Source organism: Sander vitreus, chromosome 1 (assembly GCF_031162955.1).
Source record: "Sander vitreus isolate 19-12246 chromosome 1, sanVit1, whole genome shotgun sequence".
Classification (NCBI taxonomy): domain Eukaryota; kingdom Metazoa; phylum Chordata; class Actinopteri; order Perciformes; family Percidae; genus Sander; species Sander vitreus.
The window spans coordinates 21,443,602-21,463,707 of NC_135855.1; the positions used below are offsets into that span (position 1 = coordinate 21,443,602).

The following is a 20,106-nucleotide window of genomic DNA, read 5'->3' on the forward strand; positions in this document are numbered from 1 at the left end:
GCTGCAATGTAAATCCTTGGCATACAAGGGTTTGCCCATCCAAATTAGATTATGCTCAGCTCCCAGACACTGGCTGTAGCCAGCAAGTGCTATTGTGAAGATTGCTTACATTAATGCTTTGTCCAGTTGTTCATGTGTGCCAAAAGAATAAAAATAATGTATGACTCTGGATAATATGTGACTGTGTGTGTGTGTGTGTGTGTGTGTGTGTGTGTGTGTGTGTGTGTGTGTGTGTCTGTCTGCGGGCTCCTATCCCAGGTCAGGTCTTTAGCTCTGTCTCATCTCTTCCCCAGAAAGACATCAAGACTGCATCTTGGTAGGGTCATTTGGCAGTGGTGGCTCCATTATTTTCTACAGTTGTCATTTTACATGGTGAATGTCTGGCCTGCACAGTTGCTCAGAAATGCTGCTGGCCCCAGTGCTAAGACCTGTGATACCACACTCACCACAAGGCACATACAACAAAGGACAGGGAAAAGAATAGGCCAGAAAGGACCATTTATAGTCTATGGTTTTGTTTCAGTTGGAACATAATGGCTCGAGTGTCCAACAAGTCTTGAGGTTTTGTCCATATGTGAAAGGGGTTTTGGTAATGCTGCAGTTTCTAATGTCCTGCTGTTTGCAACCTGGAGGGTTTGATAAGGCAGGAGATTTCAGCCCAACTTAACATTCCCTGGAGGGACCCAGTGAACAGTTCTGGATCATTGAGGATTGGAAACCCGTAAAAGTACATGATGTCAACACAAATGATCTCAGTAGTGTGGAGAAAAACATAAGAACTGAACACTGTGTCAGAAAAGTATCACAACGCTGAGATGGTTAAATATTACACACTAGGAAAATTACCTTTTCAGCACATCTGATTCTAATTGAAGACGACACAAAATTGCGGTTTTGCATTCAACAAAATATGTAAAATGTGGTAAAGATTATTACAAAATGTCCTAAAGTAGACACACCAACATGTAAAAGAAATCCAATTGTTTCAAGACTAAATGCACATTTCAAATTGGTACTGAAAGGTCATATTTTGTGAGTTTGACTTGTTTTCCCTCCAACAAAAAATAACTCCTTGAATAATGATAGCATATATTTTTATTAGAAACAAACAATAAAAATTTTAATTGGCACAAAGCCCAGAGTAAGGTTACCTCGCTTTTTTTCTTTTTCTTTTTTTTCTTAACATAGTTTAAGCTCCTTAATTTAATTAAAGGCCTTTCCTCCCTCTGTTTCAAACAAATGAGGTGATGCCCTGGCAGTACAAATGGGACTGGAATAGCCCGGCCATCTCTGCTCTGTGTGATTTTTGAGGACGGCTACTATGGTACAGATGCCAGCCTTTTGTGGCTGCTACTGTTGATTCTGCTGCTGCCTGCATTAGCCTTAGCAAAGGGAGAGCTCAGGGTAAAAAGAGAGCAACAGCCTGCATGAAAGGAACTGTGGGTTTACCGCATGGCTGGATGTACTTAACATTTAAATGGTTCAAAACTAGCAAAAACTACTGGAAAGCTGCAGACTTATAAATAACATTGCAACTGGTTACAATAAAAATACAAAACAGATGAGGCGCTGAGCTGTGAGGAGCTGTAGCCATGTTAAAGTGCAGTCTTTGTCTCCATCAGGGCTGGGACAGAGTGTTGAGGGGTTTAGTCTGAGACCCTCAGAGAGAAGACTCAGAGGGCCACAGACCACAGTGATGACTGACACTTGATACACAAAGCCCTGTATTGTGGTCAGAAAGCCACTGCCTTCAACTTGCCACATACCAGGTGTGTGATATAACCAGAGCCAGTTCAGAACATTATCACACATAAGTGGCTGTTAAGGGGTCCTGCAGCTGTTAAAGGTTCCAATGATGAAAATTTTAAACATATGCAATTACATACTTTCTACCATGAAGGAAACATGGATGAGATTTTTACCAATAGTTTAGAGATCTTGTAGTAAAGGAGTTACTACTATCAGATGTCACAGAAAGGGCTAAACATGTTATTTACTGTACATACAGTACATATATACACAGCCACAAAATAACCAGACTATTATATGACTTTAAGTTGGCAATGCTTAAAATGTGTCATGCCTGCAATCTGCCTGAAAGAAGTTAAACAGTGTTCTATTTAAATGATCATTCTGATGTCAAAATGTTTTGGTGAGCCAACATGGCAACTTGTGCTTGTATCGTCTTACCTTATTCCTTTTTTCAACGTGGAGTGGGATCACTGTTTTCAAAATCACACAAATAAAAATAAATGAAAACACAATTGGATAATTACTTCAAATGATAACAAGTAATTAAGTATTTAATGATGAATTTAGCCCAAAGTCTAGTCATATAACAAGGCCTGGTTTGTCTATATTCATCAAGATATTAACAACATATGGGACTAAGAAAAAAAAAAATCTTATGTTAAATGAAAACTTCAAAAACACCCAGATTAAGATGTAGTTTTGTTACTAAAGCCAACCCAACAAACTGAGCAAAAAAACAACCCTGCTGATCTGCACCACAGTCTACCTTACTCTTTTATTTCTTTCATCTCTATTTGAACAATCCCAGGGCATATGGCTTTGCCTATAGCCTGGAGCTATTTACAAAGGAGAGAGTGAAGGAGTGTCAGGATTGGCAATGTGTTGCCTAAATATAGGGCAGGAGTAGGCACAATGCACAGGGCCGTCCGCCACCCGCCTCTGCCCAGAATACACCCTGTGGGCAGAGCAGCAGGCCTCCGGCACATGTTCTGCGGCCAACCAGATTAAAGCTCTCTTTACAGAATTGACAAGGGCTCTTTTGGGTTCCCTCGCCCAAAAAGTTACGAAGACTATGCTATCTATCCTCTTTCTACTTCTCTCTCTCTCTCTTCCTCAGTGACTCATGACTTCACTGGACTGGCCCATGACTTCACTGGGCAGCCATACACAACTGAACAAAATGCATCTGTTAGCAAACTTTAAAGACAAAACACTGCACAGGCAGGGCAGATGAGATTATTGTGGGTGGCAGTTTTCCACTACAGCTCACAGTGCATTGCTATAATTTTAGTTGTGGAGTGGAGAGCTGCATGCTGAAGTCATTTGAGGGAGGGGCCGCTTGCTTGCCAGCGGTCTTGGTCAGAATGGGAGGGGAATAATGCGTACTGTTACATCTTTTGTTTCCGGTCTCTGTATCTTTACCTCTTCACAGTAGCATGGCTTTCCTGTATTTTTTGTGTTCAAAGTCTTTTATCGTTCCCTTGTACTGAACACCTTTTTATATCAGTCACATACTCTCTCCCTTTCACTGGCAGGATGACCAGCTACTGCATGTCCTTAGCTACTTCTCTGTGTCAGAGTGATCAGTAAAAATTTAATGACACTATAAAATAATAAAAGTGGCATTAATTTATCACAGTACTTGATGCGTGGGCAGTAAAGAAGCATTAGTTCACTGAATATTTCCAAGCCTTAAAACAAAACCCCTTATGCCATGCAGAATTTATGGCCCTTATTTCAACTATAATACTAATTTGCAGATATAAATTAACAAACGTATAACCAATAAGTATCTTAAGCTGAGTATATAAAATTTTATGAAAATTTGTGGTACCCTATTCCACAGATATTCAGATATTAATTGGCATATCTAACACAAGGAAGGGAGGAATACTTACTGTAACTACCCCTTTATATCAAGTATGTAAAATGCTGGCTCGTAAGTAAATGTACATGTTTTCTATATAACAAAAAAACCACGATTCTTTTCATGTTAAATCTACCTCATAGAAACCTCCAACAAGAGCCTCATTGAGTCTCATTCCCAGCTGTCTAATGTGCTGATGTTCACTAATCATATGACTTTGTGCGGTAGAGAGGAAGTTCAACACTGAGCTAGTTATTAATGAAATTCATTGATGGATGGGCCCTGTTCTCTCTCCTTCTCAGCCCAACATGATGCTTAATGATCATGAGTTTATAAAAGGACTTGATTGATCAGGAGGGACCAACGAAGCGCAGAAGAGGGACGAGATGACTACTTTATTACAGGCATACAGTACCCATGAACGCTATGTCTTCCTAGCGGACTGTCCAAGTAGCATCTGAAGCAGCACCATGCCCATCCAGCTAATCGCACATCAGTCACTTTGTCATCGGGCTGCTAGCTTCTTTCATTAAGAGCAATAATGCAGCTGGGTGATGAATACAGCTCCGCGTGCATGTGTTGCTTTAAGCAGATTGTGACACCCAGCGAGGCACCAAACTTCATCTTTTCTTTACAAAGCGTCTTCTTGCCCAGCAGGGACCACCATATATGTCATAATTAGAAAACACTTAAGTAAGCGAAGGGCCATCAGATAGACAGGCTCTAATCACAGGCCATAAGCAGGTAGTGGTTAATTGTGTATCAGAATCACTCAGCTGGCCATAAATAATGACAGCTTCTTGAAGTATAATGGTAAATTGCAGTGCTCTTTCTGTCTCTCTTGCAGTCCTTTCTTTTGAGGAATAGTTCTTAAATAAATAAAAGCATGAGGAAAAATCAAAATACTGTGAAAGGCCTTAAATGGACTTGAACTATCTTCATTCTTCATCTTGTCATCTTTAACCATCAAGAAAAAAAAAGGTTATACAAGAGAAGAAAGTGTCAAAAAAATAATAGTAATTACTGATTGCTGTTGTTGCCCACACAATTTTCATTTGTCAGGAAAAGACTAATGCAGCCAGAAAAAAATATATTTCACATTCAATAGGTAGATCTGCTTATTTTTCTTAGCACTAATGTAGAGGGAAAAATGTCCCAATAGGCGAAAAGTGAAAACAAACAACAAAATGGTGCAATGCATTACAAAGTGGCTAAAAGATTAATGTGTGTGTTGGTGTCGTTGTGTGTGGCAGGGGAGCTGTTAGTATTGTGTGGGGACTCTACCTGAGTATCTGTTCAGACTGCATGTGATAGGCATGTTTAGAAAAGAAGGAGGCAGAGGTCAGAGCAGACAGTACATCTCTGGCAGAGATTTAACGCTTACCCTGGGAGTAAAACAAATGCTTTTTTTCCTGAATGGTGGCAACATGCCTGCTTTTAGTGTCGTCCAGGCGAAACCTAGGGGGGGAGAGATTATTTGTATCATGCAGAGTCAAAGTGTCCATCTCCTAGTTGAGTCTTTAGAGAGGAAGACAGCCCTTTGCTAATGCCCTGTGTATTCACTGAGGAAGTAGGTCATTCAACAATGGAGCCAGCAGCAGTCGGCACTCTCCCCTTGCATAATACATTAAGTGTAATGTGCAGCAACTATTCAGAGGCCCCCCGAAAGCTGTTATTTTATTCTGTAAATGCACACGGACATGACATTTAATATTGTCACGGAGCGCTGAATGACAGGGTTTCATTGTGCGTCAAGTACAACATGATGCCAAGTTTAATCTGAACACAAAGCGACATGACAAACGGGAAAACACGGTGTGTTCTCTAAAGCATGAACTCTGAATAAATGATGGGCGCTGAGCTCTGGGCACTGTAGACTGGAAGGGAGGATGTAAGGAGAAGATTACAGAGGAAAATCTGAACACTGCAAAGAGGGCCACGGCCCCATTGTGTGCTTCGGATCACAAAGTATCCTTCTGTAAATCTATTTACAGCACCCCTGGCCCTCACTGTCTCTCTGCCTCCTGTCATCCATTATAGCAGCTGCTGAATAGAGAGATGAGAGAGGAAAAAGCTACATCAAGCTCATGTCAAAAGAGCAGCTCTTCAAAAGAACCTCCATTTACGAAAGACACTTTTCTTTCTTTTCAAATTTTCAGATTCCTGATTTTTTTTTTTTTCTTTACAATTCATCACTGTACAAATGTGTATATGTGCTTGTTCGTGTACCTGACTGTTTGTGTTTCCCTGTAGGAGAGGGCGCATTTTGAGAGCATCGGGCACCACCTCGGCAAGCTGGGTGAGGAAGGAAAGATCGGCCACAGAGTTATTGATCTTACCAGGCCAGAGGATCTTGATGGTAAGGCCATATTTGTGTATTTTTTTTATCGCACATAATTGTAATTGATGGCTTGTACATTTTATGTTTCCTCATAATCCACACAAATTCACTTAAAGTTCCAGTGAATTCTGTGCTAAAGACTTAACAATGTTTAGTGGACTCTCTATAGACCTATGCTAAAAAGGAATTTTGATGTTTGATAAAGCCTGCTACTCAACATGTCTCAGTTTTAGATGGTAGAGCGTATGGGTGTGTGCAGAAACGTACGTATGTGTGAGGGAGATGTGGGGGTTGGGGAGAATGCCGTTTGAAATGAGCCGTGGCTCCGAGGTTTTCACAGGTAGGTGAGCGTAGGACAAGGGTGCCTAAGGACAAAGCTGGCTTTTTTCCAAGCTCGGCTCCTGTTGCTGTTGTGCTTGTTTGAGGTCCTGGGCACAGGGGTGTAAATTTGGGTTGCACCAGTGTGATAAAGCGTCATCTCCCTTTGTGGCGCTGGCTCCTACACAGGAGCAACCGAGTACCTCAATGCACCAATGTTTGTCCGGCATAAATATTTGTGGCAGTTTCCATGGCACTTCAGAGCCAGAGCAAAGAGGAAAATGGTTCTGACTCATCTTTGATGCCTCAAAGAGTCTCAAGGCAGAAGGATAGATATTTCTCAGGACAATGTAACCCGTCCTACATCTTTAAATAGCATCTTAGACACATTCCCATCAGTTTTAGAAAAAATAGTTGGTTCACATAATGTAGACTATATATTAAAAAAATAAATTACTCCCCAGAAAAATGTTTAACACCTCCAAAGCAAATGATGTCTAGTTTCACATCACACCCAATCGTGACGATGAGAAAGAGGTGCATTTAGTGGATTCATTGACATGTTTCCCATGTGAGCCACAGCAGCAGATCCCATCCCACCCGTCTGACTCCTCGGACAGACGTGCTTCCAGTGCTAATTCTCCCAGTGGGAACCTTCTCTCTGTGGCTACTGTGGACGCAGGACTGAAACAGAGGCACCAGGGCAGTTGTGTCTTTTTTAAGTCCTGCAGAGGGCCGAGGAAAAGGCTTGCGCCAGTCTCCTCACATCAGTGTTCCCATCGGGCTATGGATTAGGAGCAGGCAGAGGTTAGAGGAGAGGAGAGGTCCTCTTCCCAGGGGGAAATGGCTGGGAGCCAGGGCAGCACACATAACTCAAAACACACAGTTAGCATTTCTTCTCTTTCACCACAAAGATATTTGTCTCTTTCAGCTTCACCAACAGGAAAACACATACGGTTGAATGATGTGAAGCAGGGTTTTATGATGTGAACCACAAAGTGTTTACTCTTCTGAGAACATGTTTACTTTTGAAATCCTTGTGAGGATTTTCTGCTCCCTGAACCAATCGAGGATTGGCTCCCTGGCATACCTTGATATATAGAAACATACAGTATCCATCTAATTGCAGCTTATATGTGCTCGATTTAATAACCTAGAAAGCTCTCATTTGATGATTTACATGTCAAAGGTCATGCAGATGTCAGGTTTTTTTTTTCTTAGGTCAAGCTACATATTACAGTTGTTTAAAGTGGTTTTAAAATACTACATTAAAAAAAAAATCATTCATTTGAATTCTTCTGAAACAATGGTTACTATGACACCAATATGTCTAAAAATGTGAACTGAGGACCGCTTTAACCCAGACATCTGGATGTCATCTGCAAATTGCCAAATCAATGCTTACTGAATACTTTTGAAATTCATTAATCAGAAATATAATAATTTTTTTGGGAACATTCAGAAGGAGGGGATTTCATTTGGAGTTTCCGTAGTCCAGAATACACTGCATACACTTTGGTGTTTCCTGAAAAGGAAAATTACTGGATGTACCTCCCAGCCCTTACATAGGGTGTGAAAGCCCCTTGGTGTGTAGCAGCTTTCCCTCCAGAACAGAGCGGCCACATTGAGTAGACCCAGTGTACAGCGGACTTCTGTCATCACAGCAGTTCACAGAAAACTTTAGGTTGCTTAAGCTAATATTTGCCAAGCATGCAGCAACCAAAGTCCTAACGACTTGGAAAAAAAGTGGCAAACAAATGGAAATAGATAGGATTTCCTTCATTTTACAAAGCCACGAGCCACACGCATGAACCTACCGTAAATTCATTAGGTTTTTTTAAGCTCTGAAGAAAACATTACCAAATACCACAAAGGCCTTAGCCCAGCCAGGCCCTTTGTTCATTCACATATGGCAGTATGGAGTTGCTGTGTAGCTGAGGTTTTGTGTTTGTCTAAAACGCCCCCATCACTGAGAGTCCGCAGAGAACAAAGAGGTTGTTGAGAGATGTATGGAGGCAGGAAACAGAATTAACGCCCAGTCTGATAATATCAACTGTAGAGTGAGAAAAGCTGAGGCTTTAGCCAAGCAAGTGTCTCTAACAATGTCCTCATGGAATACGATGAGAAGAACAGCAGTGTTGCATTGTTGTTACATTGATGGGTTTCTTTATATCGGTAGCTCAAAGCTGTTATGAAGTTTTATATGAGTTGATTGTTTGAAGAGGTTTTTGTTGTTGTTTTTCTTCCACTGTGAGGCCGTGGGAATCAAGCTCTGGCTTTTATTTCTGAGTTTTCCTCGAAGAAAAGCTTAGATGAAGAGGCTCAGACGTAATGATTTATCAAATGACAACAACAATAGCTGAATAGCAATCAATAAGAAAGTTCTGTTTTGAAGATGGCAAATTCAAATTTACCCCCAATAGGACAGGTCTCTCTGTGTTTCTGTGTGTGTGCATGCATCTCCTTCTGTGTGCAAAGCAGGGTTGTTGTGAAAGATTAGACTCCACTTAGACTAAATGCATATGAAAGGGGGTAGAGTAGACAAAAGTAAAAGCCTGATAGTCTGCATGTTGAAACAGGTTGGCTGTTTGTTCCCAAGTTTCCATGTGCGCACACACACACACACACACACACACACACACACACACACACACACACACCTCCAAGTGCTCCAGAAAACTCAAACCATCCAAACTAGAGAAAAAAAATGGATTGGCATGTTATAATAGGGCTTATATCACTTGTAATTTGTAATGGTTTAATTAGCATGCTATGGGCTCAGGCTAGAACAGGGGCACTGAGCGCTGTCTCCTGTCTGTCCATACACATTAATCTTGCCTGATCCTGCTCTGAGGGAGAGGCTCTATTGTCAGTAGTAAATGCCTTCAGTCAGAGGTGTTAGATTTGATCCCAACAGGGAGGGCTTGGCAGGTTTTCGTGATTGTTGCCTGCTCACTGAGGCTCATCCTCCTGAGCGGATTCCTGGGTGACATTATGTGTCTGCCCGCAGAACAAAGATCAGTAAGGAGGAGAAAAGGGGGGGGAGAGGGTACGGCTGGGGCAGTGCTACCCTCTGGCTTGGTACATGGTCAAGTCTGAGCCTGCAGCTCACAGGTGTGATAGGCTTTTGGGCCTCACTACATTCTCTCTTTATCCCCCCCCCCACACACACACACACACACACACACACACACACACACACACACACACACACACACACACACACAGTAATTCTTTCTCACTGTAATTCATGCTGCTCATCTGCAGTGTTTCCAGGAGAGACAAATTAAAAGGGGATTCTCATATCGCTCTGTCACACTTGAGCTGCGGGCCTCATGAATCACAATAAATTCTATTAAGCAGCACTCCCTCTGTTTCGCTCCCTCCCCAGCCACCACCCAGGGGGCCTGCCCCTGTCACTGCTAAACATCTGTGTTTATTTACACAATCACACACCTAACTAACTGATTCCTAAATGTCCTGCACCTCCTGGAAAAAAAATAGTTAATGCTCATTTGCAAAATGTCTGAGCAGTGTCATGATTTTCAATAAAAAGACCGTAACAATGCTACAGTAAATTGCATCTTCTAGGGATTTGCTGAGACTGGATGCTAATGCGCAGGATGCCTCTGATTAAGTCATCTATATATTACGGGGCTGAATAAGGGGCCAAATCTATCTATCCATGAAGCCTTGCATGGTCTTTTATAGAAAGCCGCACTCTCAGCTCTGTACTCTAATGTGCATACTGTAATCAGAGAGAGATTACAGTGGTGACTTTTAATTTAAACTGGATGTTTTTCACATTGGCAGCCTTAAGTCTAAGTCAACTTGATACCTTTATCACCTTGTTCTTTATAAATCCAGGACCACACCAACTGCCTCAGTACGGGTGAAGATGATGTAACACTGCTGTTGTTCATTTCAATGGCTTTCTGTAGCATCAGACAGGCACTTTTCTATGTGCCATCATGTGAGCAAAAAACCATGCCTCATCTGGTTTCCCTCCAATGAACCAAGTCACGTGGTTGGTTTCCTGGCTAACTATGGATGTGGCACTAGCTGATGGCAGGCGGTTGTTTTGTCCCCCTCCCCGTAAGAAGCTCACCTCTGCCTGTATGCATGCACACCAGTATATAAATTGCTGAATCAGTGTCAGTGATAGAGTAATGGCACGGGAGGCATCGTAAATTACAGCAAGCGATCCCGGGGCGCAGACACTGGCTGTCGTGTCTGAGTGAGCGCTACGCTCCTGAGCTAATGAATACCTTCATCTGGCCCCGGCAGTCAGCAGATTGCCCCGCGTTGATGGATACTGTCAGCCCTCCGCCACACCACATTTCATTGCACAATAAACATGGTTGTCAAAACCAAACAAAGTGAAATCAATTCATCCTGTACAGTGAGTGCATGCTAAATGAAATTAACGTACTGTAGGGTTCGGTGGCAGCAAAGGTAGTGTATTATTTCTGAATTCATGATGGCTTTAGGGCCTATAGCATTCTAGGAGGCAAACACTAACAGAGATGGTACTCGCAGAGTTTGAAAAAGTGTTAATGAGAGTGGCACAAAACACCTTTTAAACATTCTTAGGTCGTAGTATTTTTGTGCATCGTGTATATGTGTAAATATGTATTTTTAGATGAATGTATTAGAAGGCTCTGTATTATTAAAGTAGAAGACTAAGGAAAGGCAAGGGTTTTGCAGATTTAGGCTTTCTCTATAGGCATCCTGACAAAGAAGGGAAAAAAGTCTATTTCTTTTAAAAGGACCCAAGTTTATAGGACTTTTTAAAATAAATATTTGAAATCGTTATAAGTAATATTTTGATTTCTGTCCACTATTTTAGAGATATTACAATATAATCAAGAGGTGGTTTTCTTTTTGCCCCCACAATTTAAATATATCTATATATTTATTTCATATATACTTGTTTTCCAATTTTTGGTAATTTATATTTGCTGAAGACAGAATCATGGAAACATGAATTATATGATTTTGACTCTTATCTTCTATTGGCCAGAACTTCATGACAATAGGAGCTGAATCCATTGGGCAGCAACTAGTGCAGAGTTACAATATGAAAACCAAATTTTCACTGGTCTCCCAGATGAAGGCAAGACTCTGTGGTCTCTTAAACGAGCTGGTGAAAATCAATTTGGGGGGGGGCCTTTGTAGAGAGAAACAGGTTTCCTAGTGGGCAGCGGGACCTCGAACATTTTCTTCCACCACACCTCCATCTCTATTATACTGGAGATGGTTGTGTGCTCCTTCAGTACAGCATCTGTGTGTGTGTGTGTGTGTGTGTGTGTGTGTGTGTGTGTGTGTGTCTAAATATATTGCCTTCTGACTACTGTGTATCCTATAATACTTTTGAAAGAAGACACGCTTTTCCAAAGTCAGAGACTCTTGAGGCTGAAAATGGTGCCGCAGCATCTTCAGTGATTAGAGCAAAGCGAGGTTTCTGTGGATTTGGAATTAATGTCTGCACAGTCTTCCATTACTCATTAAGAGTTTGATTTTGTTTATCAACTGAAATAATAATAGAAATCAAACCCCAGGTAACGTGTGCCAAGGCTGCGAGTGGAATGGTCTAATGAGAAGACTTCACATGTGGATGATGAAATATGCATGAGTCATCCCAAGCTTTCTTTTCCAGATTTGAGATCATTAAAGATGTATCGTAGCATATGGAAGGCTTTTTTTGTCTTATTTTTCAAGCCTTGTTTATCAACATGTTTTTGTTTGTTTAAATATTCATACTGCTTTTATTTAATTCTTTCACATCTTACATATAAAAGGAAGCAAATGCGCATGCAAACAGAAATCATTATCAGCCTGATGTACAGTTTAATACTGAGAGAAACTCTCTTATGCTGATTGTGAATGCCCTGATTGAGAAACAGCACTTTGCAGAATCGGCACTCGTCTCTCATCGCAAATGGGGAGAGAAAAAGAGCAAGAAGGAAGGAAAAGAGAGAGAGAGAGTAAAGCAGAGGAATGGCGTGCCTGAAGTTATTTGTGCATATGCGTTAAAATTTACTTTTTTTAGAGACTGCCTCAAGTCCCATATTTGTTATTTATGTTGGCGTTCTTGCACTTTTTATGGACACGAATTAATGTCAAATTGAAATGTATGTGGCTGAGTATGAACACTTGCAGACACAATATTTAACTGCCATTGAAGTCCAAGGTCTTCCTCTTTTGGTTTTGGATAGACCTGAGTGTAAGTTAAAGAGCGTAGCTCCCCCTTAAACTGACATTGTATTCGCTTTTATAGCACATAAAATATAAGCCTGTCAAGTCAGGTATTCCACTCAATAGAAAGCCTTACCCCTCTACGAGGGTCTGTAGCCCAGCACTCATCTGAAACAATGTTCATGATGATGACAGTAGATGAAGGAGAGTTTGAACGTGGATCGTCATTTAATCAATGTCGTGAGTCGCTTTCTCTTCTCGTCTCTGCTCTGGCTATACCAGGGTCCAGGAAAGTAAATGGCTCTGCAGATAAACCTCAACCCTATTATTGTTGGCCAACAGGAGGCGCTGGATCTACTGAGGCGCGAGTCTTCAGGGAAGCCCGAGGAAGGAACAACAACGAGCCCCACATTAAAAGGCCAATGAATGCATTCATGGTGTGGGCCAAGGATGAGCGGCGCAAGATCCTCCAGGCCTTCCCCGATATGCACAACTCTAACATAAGCAAGATTTTGGGTAAGAACGTTTAAATCAAATACAAGTCACTCCAGCAAATATTTAAAGGTACCACTCTCCTAAGATCGCGTAACTGCTATTGTAATGCCACCGGTAAAATTATATTTTCAATGCTGCAGTGCTTTTATATCCCTGTTAATTAAATTACTATCACTGGTAATTGCACTTATGTCACTGGCAAATTAAATATGTTGTCATGTACCCAACAGCTTTCTTTGTTATCCATCTAGCATTTAGCATCTTCCATTCCTGCCTTTGTACCTCTCACCCTACGGCTCAACAGAACTTCACCATCACTTTTTGGCTGTTGACAATAGTAATACAATTGCAGTGTTAACAGCTAATGGTTAAAACAGATGTTCTTTAATGACACACTGTAGAGGTGGAGAACTTAACTTTCTATGATTTCGTTAATCAATCTGAATTCCTTGAAACACCTTCCAGACTTACCAAGCCTTTTATACATTTAGATATGGGTGTATTGCTCTAAGTATAGTTGATTTGACAAAGTAGCTAGCATCTAAAGGAGGAGGGTGTGTTGTCTCATAGTGCATCAGGTCACCAGAGCATATAGATGGATTTATAGCCCATCACTACCATAAGTGTTTGTCATGAAAAATGACAGAGGCTAAATGGGTCTTGTCCCCTTAGCATTGGAGTCCATACATCAGAGCTGTTAAAAGTGCTGTCATCCAGTACCTAGTAGGACACTTCACAGAGCTGCAGTATTTACTACACTAGCTCGTTGTTCCTTACTGTTTGACATTGAAGCATGTCTCTCGTCTCAGATAATGTTCATGTGCAGGGCAATCAAGCGGTTGGTGTGGAACCAATAATAAATCATGATTTTGCTAAAAAAGAAAATGTCTACCCTTAATAAGTACAGTTCAATGTTAAAGTAAGTTTTGAAACGATGTGGTGAAATTGTCTCTGACTCTATATGGTAACATAATTGATCATTTTAAGATAACATCCTAATTAGATTACTAATGACGATCAGTTATTAGGACTGCTTTTTTACCCCCGCTTGTGTTTAAATACTGAAATCTGAATCTCCTTTTCTAGGTTCTCGGTGGAAGTCCATGACTAACCAGGACAAGCAGCCATACTATGAGGAGCAGGCCCGTCTGAGTAAGCAACACCTAGAGAAGTACCCAAACTACAAGTACAAGCCACGGCCTAAGAGAACCTGCATTATCGACGGGAAAAAACTCCGCATTGGAGAGTACAAGCAGATGATGCGCTCACGGCGACAAGAGATGAGGCAGTTCTTCACTGTGGGGTAGGTGCGCAATCACAAATCCCTCAAACTAACCACACCAATACACAGTTAATCTGAAAATCTACCAATTGGACTGTAGCTCTTTGCCTCCTTAGAGCTTCTTCTCATACAATGTAAGCACCATTTCCAAAAATGAGTATTGAGTTAACCTCTACTGTATTGGTTTTAAGACAAGGGCCTGACATGCACTTTAAAGTAGTGTGTTTCAATAGCTGTGATTTAATAATTTTAGACAATAGCAGTCTGCCAATGGAGCATGAAGTGCAGACATTATTACAGGATATACGCTTTAAGTATAGACTTACAGAAGCCTGGAGGGCAGCAGTCTGAAGCTTAACACTTTAATTTACTGTGTGTGGTTAGCAGGAGAACCCTTCTCCAGGTGTTCCCATGTCAGTCATAAGCTTCAGCGGCTGGAGTATCAATCATCCAGCGTAACAGCAGACAAGAGCAGCGCTAACCACGTATTGGTTTTATGTCACCATTAAACCGGGTAGTGTTTCTGAACAGCTCAAGACGGGAGCTGTCAGGAGAACCTCTCTTTTCCCAAATCATTTATACAGAGCTGCTGGCTTTAAGCGGACTGCTGTGGGAAACCCCTAATCCAACCATCTCAGTTTAATTGCTGCTGTAAAAAGAAAATTAATATATAGTTTCTGAGACAATCCTAAGCAGAACTCACTCTTTCAGCAGTACTTTGGGCATTCTTTCCATCTGTTCTTTTATCGTTTTTGAAGACCGAAAATGTATTAACAGTAAGTCATAATAGAAAAGTGTAATGACTTAATTTGTTCTCTTTCTCCTACATCCAGACAGCCACCACAGATTCCCATCACCACCAGCGCCAGTATGGTCTATCCTGGGGCCATCACCATGGCGACCACCACACCCTCACCTCAGATGACATCAGAGTGCTCGAGTGCCTCAGCAAGCCCCGAGCCATCCATTCCTGTCATTCAGAGCACCTACAACATGAAGCTAGAGCCCAACACCATGGCAAACAACAGTGTGCCGGTCAATGGCGAGGATGATATGGACATGTACGAGGATTTTGAGGACGAGCCCAAATCAGACTATAGTAGTGAAAATGACACACAAGAGCCAGTCAGCGCCAACTGAGACCTCTTTAATGGAAGAGGCCAATGGAGACACAACACTCATACAGGAGGATGCCCAGAGGGCTGGTATGATCTGAGGGAGCGAAAGAGCAAAAGAAAACAAAACTACACCACAAAGGTTAAAAAAAAAAGTTTAAAAAAAAAATTTAAAAAAAGTATAATTTGGTAGCCAGCATGCAGATGTGGCTTCATCAGAATCAAAAGCTATTTGGTCTTAAGTGTTTATTCAAGTGTGTGAAGCAGTTTGGTTGTGGTAATTTAGATTTTTTTTTTTTTTTTTATCTCATTGTTTATTTTATTCATTGTGATCATGGACATTACACATATAGGTCATTGCCTAGAACAAAAGACAGAACTTGAAATTGAGCATTTGATATGAACCTATAATTCTTACAGTCATTTACTTTGTTTTCCTCTTCAATTGGATGATTTTGATATATTGCATAACTGTTCAAGATGGGGATAATATTCTCACTCAGGTATAGTGTGCCAGCCAACAGCTTGTGAATGTTTTTAATCAATAATTAATTATTACCAGTACAAAATATCTCAAAATTCATATGGAGTGATTCCAACTTATTACAGAGAGAAACTACACATTATTATTATTATTATTATTATTATTATTATTATTATTATTATTATTTGTGTTTTGTTATTGTTATTACACAAACTGCATAATTTAGTGCAGAAGTGCCAAACAAACAAGTTGTTTCTAAAATCTGTAAAGTCATTTGGGAGAGGCTTCATGAGTCTTGGACAATCTCTTGATCTCTTAATACAGCTTCATTATCCAGTCTTTCTTTAATTTACAGAATAAACAAATGAAACTCAGGAACTTGGAGGCAGCAGGCTCTGCAGGAGGTTACAGTATGCAACATCTGTGGGTGGTAGCTTGTGATGCTAGCTGTTCTCCAGGGAGCCCAATGCAGTGATCATCAATAAATGCGGCCAGCCCTTACATTTCCTCATCCCAGTCCACACAGAGCACAGTGGCATCCTTAACTCATTTTCAGCTCTGCAACCCAGTCTGAATCACCAAGTTCTTAATCAGAGTGATTGTAATCAGGCCAGAATGCTAAAGGGCCAAAGGCCTCCAATCTGTAGGATTGGAACAGCAGTGAAAGGCAGCTTTGGGGGCATTACAATCTCAAATTGATGTTGTACAATGTGTAGCTACAGTACGTTCTGTTAAACGCTTTAGCCCTATTTGGATGGCAAGTTTAAAGTCTTACGTCTTAGAACTTCTTTTTTTTTTTTTCAATCTTAATTCTTTTTAGACATTGTAAATCTTAAATTGACACTAAGAAGTCTTAAAGCAGAGCACGGCCATCGGGTTGATGCAATGAGTTGATTACTGCCGTAGTCTTAAGAGGAGTGACAGTTTATGAGGACACTTATAAACTGAGAGAAAGGCTAAAATCATGTTTGTTTCTTAAATTACCTCCTCATACACGCATGACGGGGGTAACTTCAAACATTGATTTTTGCATTAGTGCACTTATACAAATGTTGTTCTGTCACCCTTGAGCCATATGTTGTTATTTTTAAATAATCTTATCAGCTTTTGGAATGCACTTAACGCTTGCATTTAAAACAGGACAACATGCAATGACTCAAACACAAGGGGCACAAAGTCCTAATGTCAGCTAAAAAGCCGACAAGTTGTGACCTTCTGGAGACTGCAGCTAGATAAAGCAAGGCCTTGATGTTGAGACTCAGATCCTCTTTACAGGGCAGAAGGTCTAAGTGGCTCCCCTCCCTGCCATGCCCTGCTCTGACCCCTGCCCGTGGCAACCTCAGCACCCAGGGGGTGCCATCTGGCTCCGAGAAGGAGAAAACACCAGGGAGGGATGGGAAACAATAAAAATGGGGTGTGTGTCCCTCATTGTGCTCTCCATCAAAGTGCTGGTAGTAAGGCCTCAACAGGGCTCCCACCCTGGCCCAATCACCAGGCACTGGCGAGCAGATGGAACAAGTACATCAAGCTGTGGGGGATTATTAAAATGACTGACGACTGGGTATCATCTGAAATACAGCATTATTAATGCATGAGTCTAGCTATTCCCCTCCCTTGCCCTTGAACCTGTTCATTTCAGACAGAGCTGGATGGCTGGTCACTGGCCTTAACTGTTCAAGATCCCACTGCTGGTCACTGCATTTTTCTCCTAGCTCTAATTGGTACAGATGGCTCTATATATCTGTTACGCACTCATATCTTCTGTACTCTTATTGTCAATATCAGTGCTGGCTTGTGTTGCTTCTACTTTTGGAAGCATTTATATTAAGTTTTGTAGGTTTTTAAACCACCCCATTCATAATTCCTGTTTCAGTTTTTCTTTCTCCATCACATCTTTTCTACATTGTTCTCATTTTGAGGTACAAAACATTTTAAGGATGCTCTCCTACAAACAAACCCATGTGGATTTCCCTCCAAGTCGACCTGTTTGGTATTTTGAAGCTGTTTTGCTCCTGTTTGCTGGTGGTTAGATTGATTTGTATGTGATTGTAAATATTTTCATGGCCATGCCACACTGCTTTAGTTGGCTGGTAGTTAAAAAGGACTCTTCACGGAACTGAAACTTGACTGTGCTTGTATAGCAAAAAAAAGAAAAAAAAAGAAAGGAAAAAAATGACAAGAACTCACAAGAAGACGTTGTATTATAAGTGTTATAAGCACTGGATATAAATTGTATTTTTATCAATTCTGATTAATGTGAAGCTGTTTAAGAAAGAAAAAAAACACCATGAATGAACAAAATTCACCAGTTGGACTCAAGTGGGTTTGCTCTCACAGTTGCCAGATTTGAGTCATTTTTTTGTCTACTTATTTTGTTTATTTATGCAAAGACTCATGTGATGAATGAACACTTTGTTTAAGCTTCAGGGCTGCCTAGGGAGAGAGACTCAGCACAAGAAAGTGAGCAGAAAATTCAACAGCAAGGCTCGGTTAGCCGTCTAACACCAGACTTCAGACTTCATTGCATTGTATATTGTATTTGTAGAGTATCAACATATTGTATTTATTATTAGCCACTGCTGGCTCTAAAATTGTCAATAAAACAACAACATGGACAATCAGAGAAATGGAAAAAAACAAAACCGGTTTAAGGAATTGGGAGCTAAAAATGGTTTTCAGTTAATTCACCATCTCATTTAGATTTTATTGTAAATATAACATAGGAAATATATTTTTGTTCATTAGTGAAGTATAAGTTATGTATTTGGCGGTTCTATTTTATTTTTGTACGTGGTTTCATGTTTTTAAAACCTGACAAGTCACTGTACCTCATGCAGATGCTGATTTCTTTCTGCTTATTGGAAGAGCACAGTATTGGACCTGAGACACAGAGAAGCACCTCACTTGCTTATATTTTGATAGTCTTCCCTGGACTATTCAAAGAACCAATCAAAATAAAAGCTATACTCATGGTATATGCTCATTGGACTTGTTAAAATAAAGGAGTCGTTACTAGTAAGGTACTCATTAAAACAAGCACTTGATGTAAAAGAATTACTCAATAATTCGTTTCCAATCTTAGTGGTATGCTGTATATCCTCACTTGTGTTTTGTGTTATTACAGCACTTGTGGCAAAAATCTGCATGCATTTGGCTTGCATTTACATTACCATAATAAACAGAGGTGTTTTCTTCTTGAAAGATTGTTTCAAACACAAGTGATGATTTTAAATGTTTCTTTTTAAAGAGGTGGGAGCGTGCAAATATTTATTTGTTTTAAGGTGACAAAATGCACAGACATTGTGCATTCTTCTTAGTTAATTCTCTCCTTGTCATCTTTTTGTATGTTGCTGATTTTTAATGAACATGTTCATGACTATCCAGCCATCTGCAAATGTAGCCCTCATAATTGTTTTCTCCTAATCCACCTGCAATGGTTGAACGAAAAACTGAAGACAAAAGCTTGTATGCTGTTTCAACATTACTTACTGTAATTTGATTTATTTTTATTTTTCTGTCTGAACGTTGTGATGTATATGGTGGGAATGTTCTCCGTGTTAATTTAATCAGCACAATTCACTGACATGCTGGACTGACATGCTAGCTGCTGTTCAGAAGTGTACAATTTGTTGTTCGGGGCAACATTTATAGTTGTCTTTGGTACTTTGCTTTTTAGAGTTGTCTCTCAAGCAACACTTTGTGTGGCTCTTCTATCACTGGAGCCGTTGTTTTGAAATTGCTGGCAGCCTGAAACAATTTTCTGCGTAGAAATCTTTTTTTTTTTCTTCTGGCAGGTACCTAGGCCCATGGCAAGTATTGTTTGGGTGTTATTAGGGAAAATGAAATACATAGTGTCTGTTGCTGCTTTAAAAAAAAGTTTATGTCTGAATATGTAAATAGTTTATCATAATATCTTGTACAGTCCAATGTAAAGTTTTTAATTCAACTTAAAAAAAAAAATGTTGCCATCACATTTGTGTTCACATTCTTCTTTATACAGTACAAAAAATGTATTATTTGCTAGGGGTATTAATACTAAAAAAAAAGAAAATGTTAATTATAATTTTTTTTTAATGTTTGGTTTGTTTTGCTTGGCTTCAAAGTGTACACCAGCAAGTCTTTGGTTTCCATGTGCAGTATTGACGTGAGGTAAACTTAAGGTGAATAATTTTACAGTGGTGTGTGTGGAGAGCTGTCTCCTCGGCTTTGGTAGTATTAATACACTATATCAAGTAAAAACAAACCAATGAGTGA

General features: G+C 40.3%; 1 protein-coding gene across 9 annotated transcripts in view; it reads left to right on the plus strand.

Moving 5' to 3' along the window:
- sox6 (SRY-box transcription factor 6) overlaps nt 1–19,904 on the plus strand; it is a 135,135-nt gene extending 115,231 nt beyond the window's left edge. For all 9 annotated transcript variants that reach the window (XM_078247870.1, XM_078247894.1, XM_078247842.1 and 6 more), the window contains 4 exons: nt 5,873–5,978; nt 12,819–12,992; nt 14,058–14,274; nt 15,087–19,904. In XM_078247870.1, coding sequence (XP_078103996.1) covers nt 5,873–5,978; nt 12,819–12,992; nt 14,058–14,274; nt 15,087–15,393 — 804 coding nt within the window. In that variant the 3' untranslated portion in view covers nt 15,394–19,904. The remainder of the gene's footprint in view (nt 1–5,872; nt 5,979–12,818; nt 12,993–14,057; nt 14,275–15,086) is intronic.
- Nucleotides 19,905–20,106: the final 202 nt, after the last annotated feature.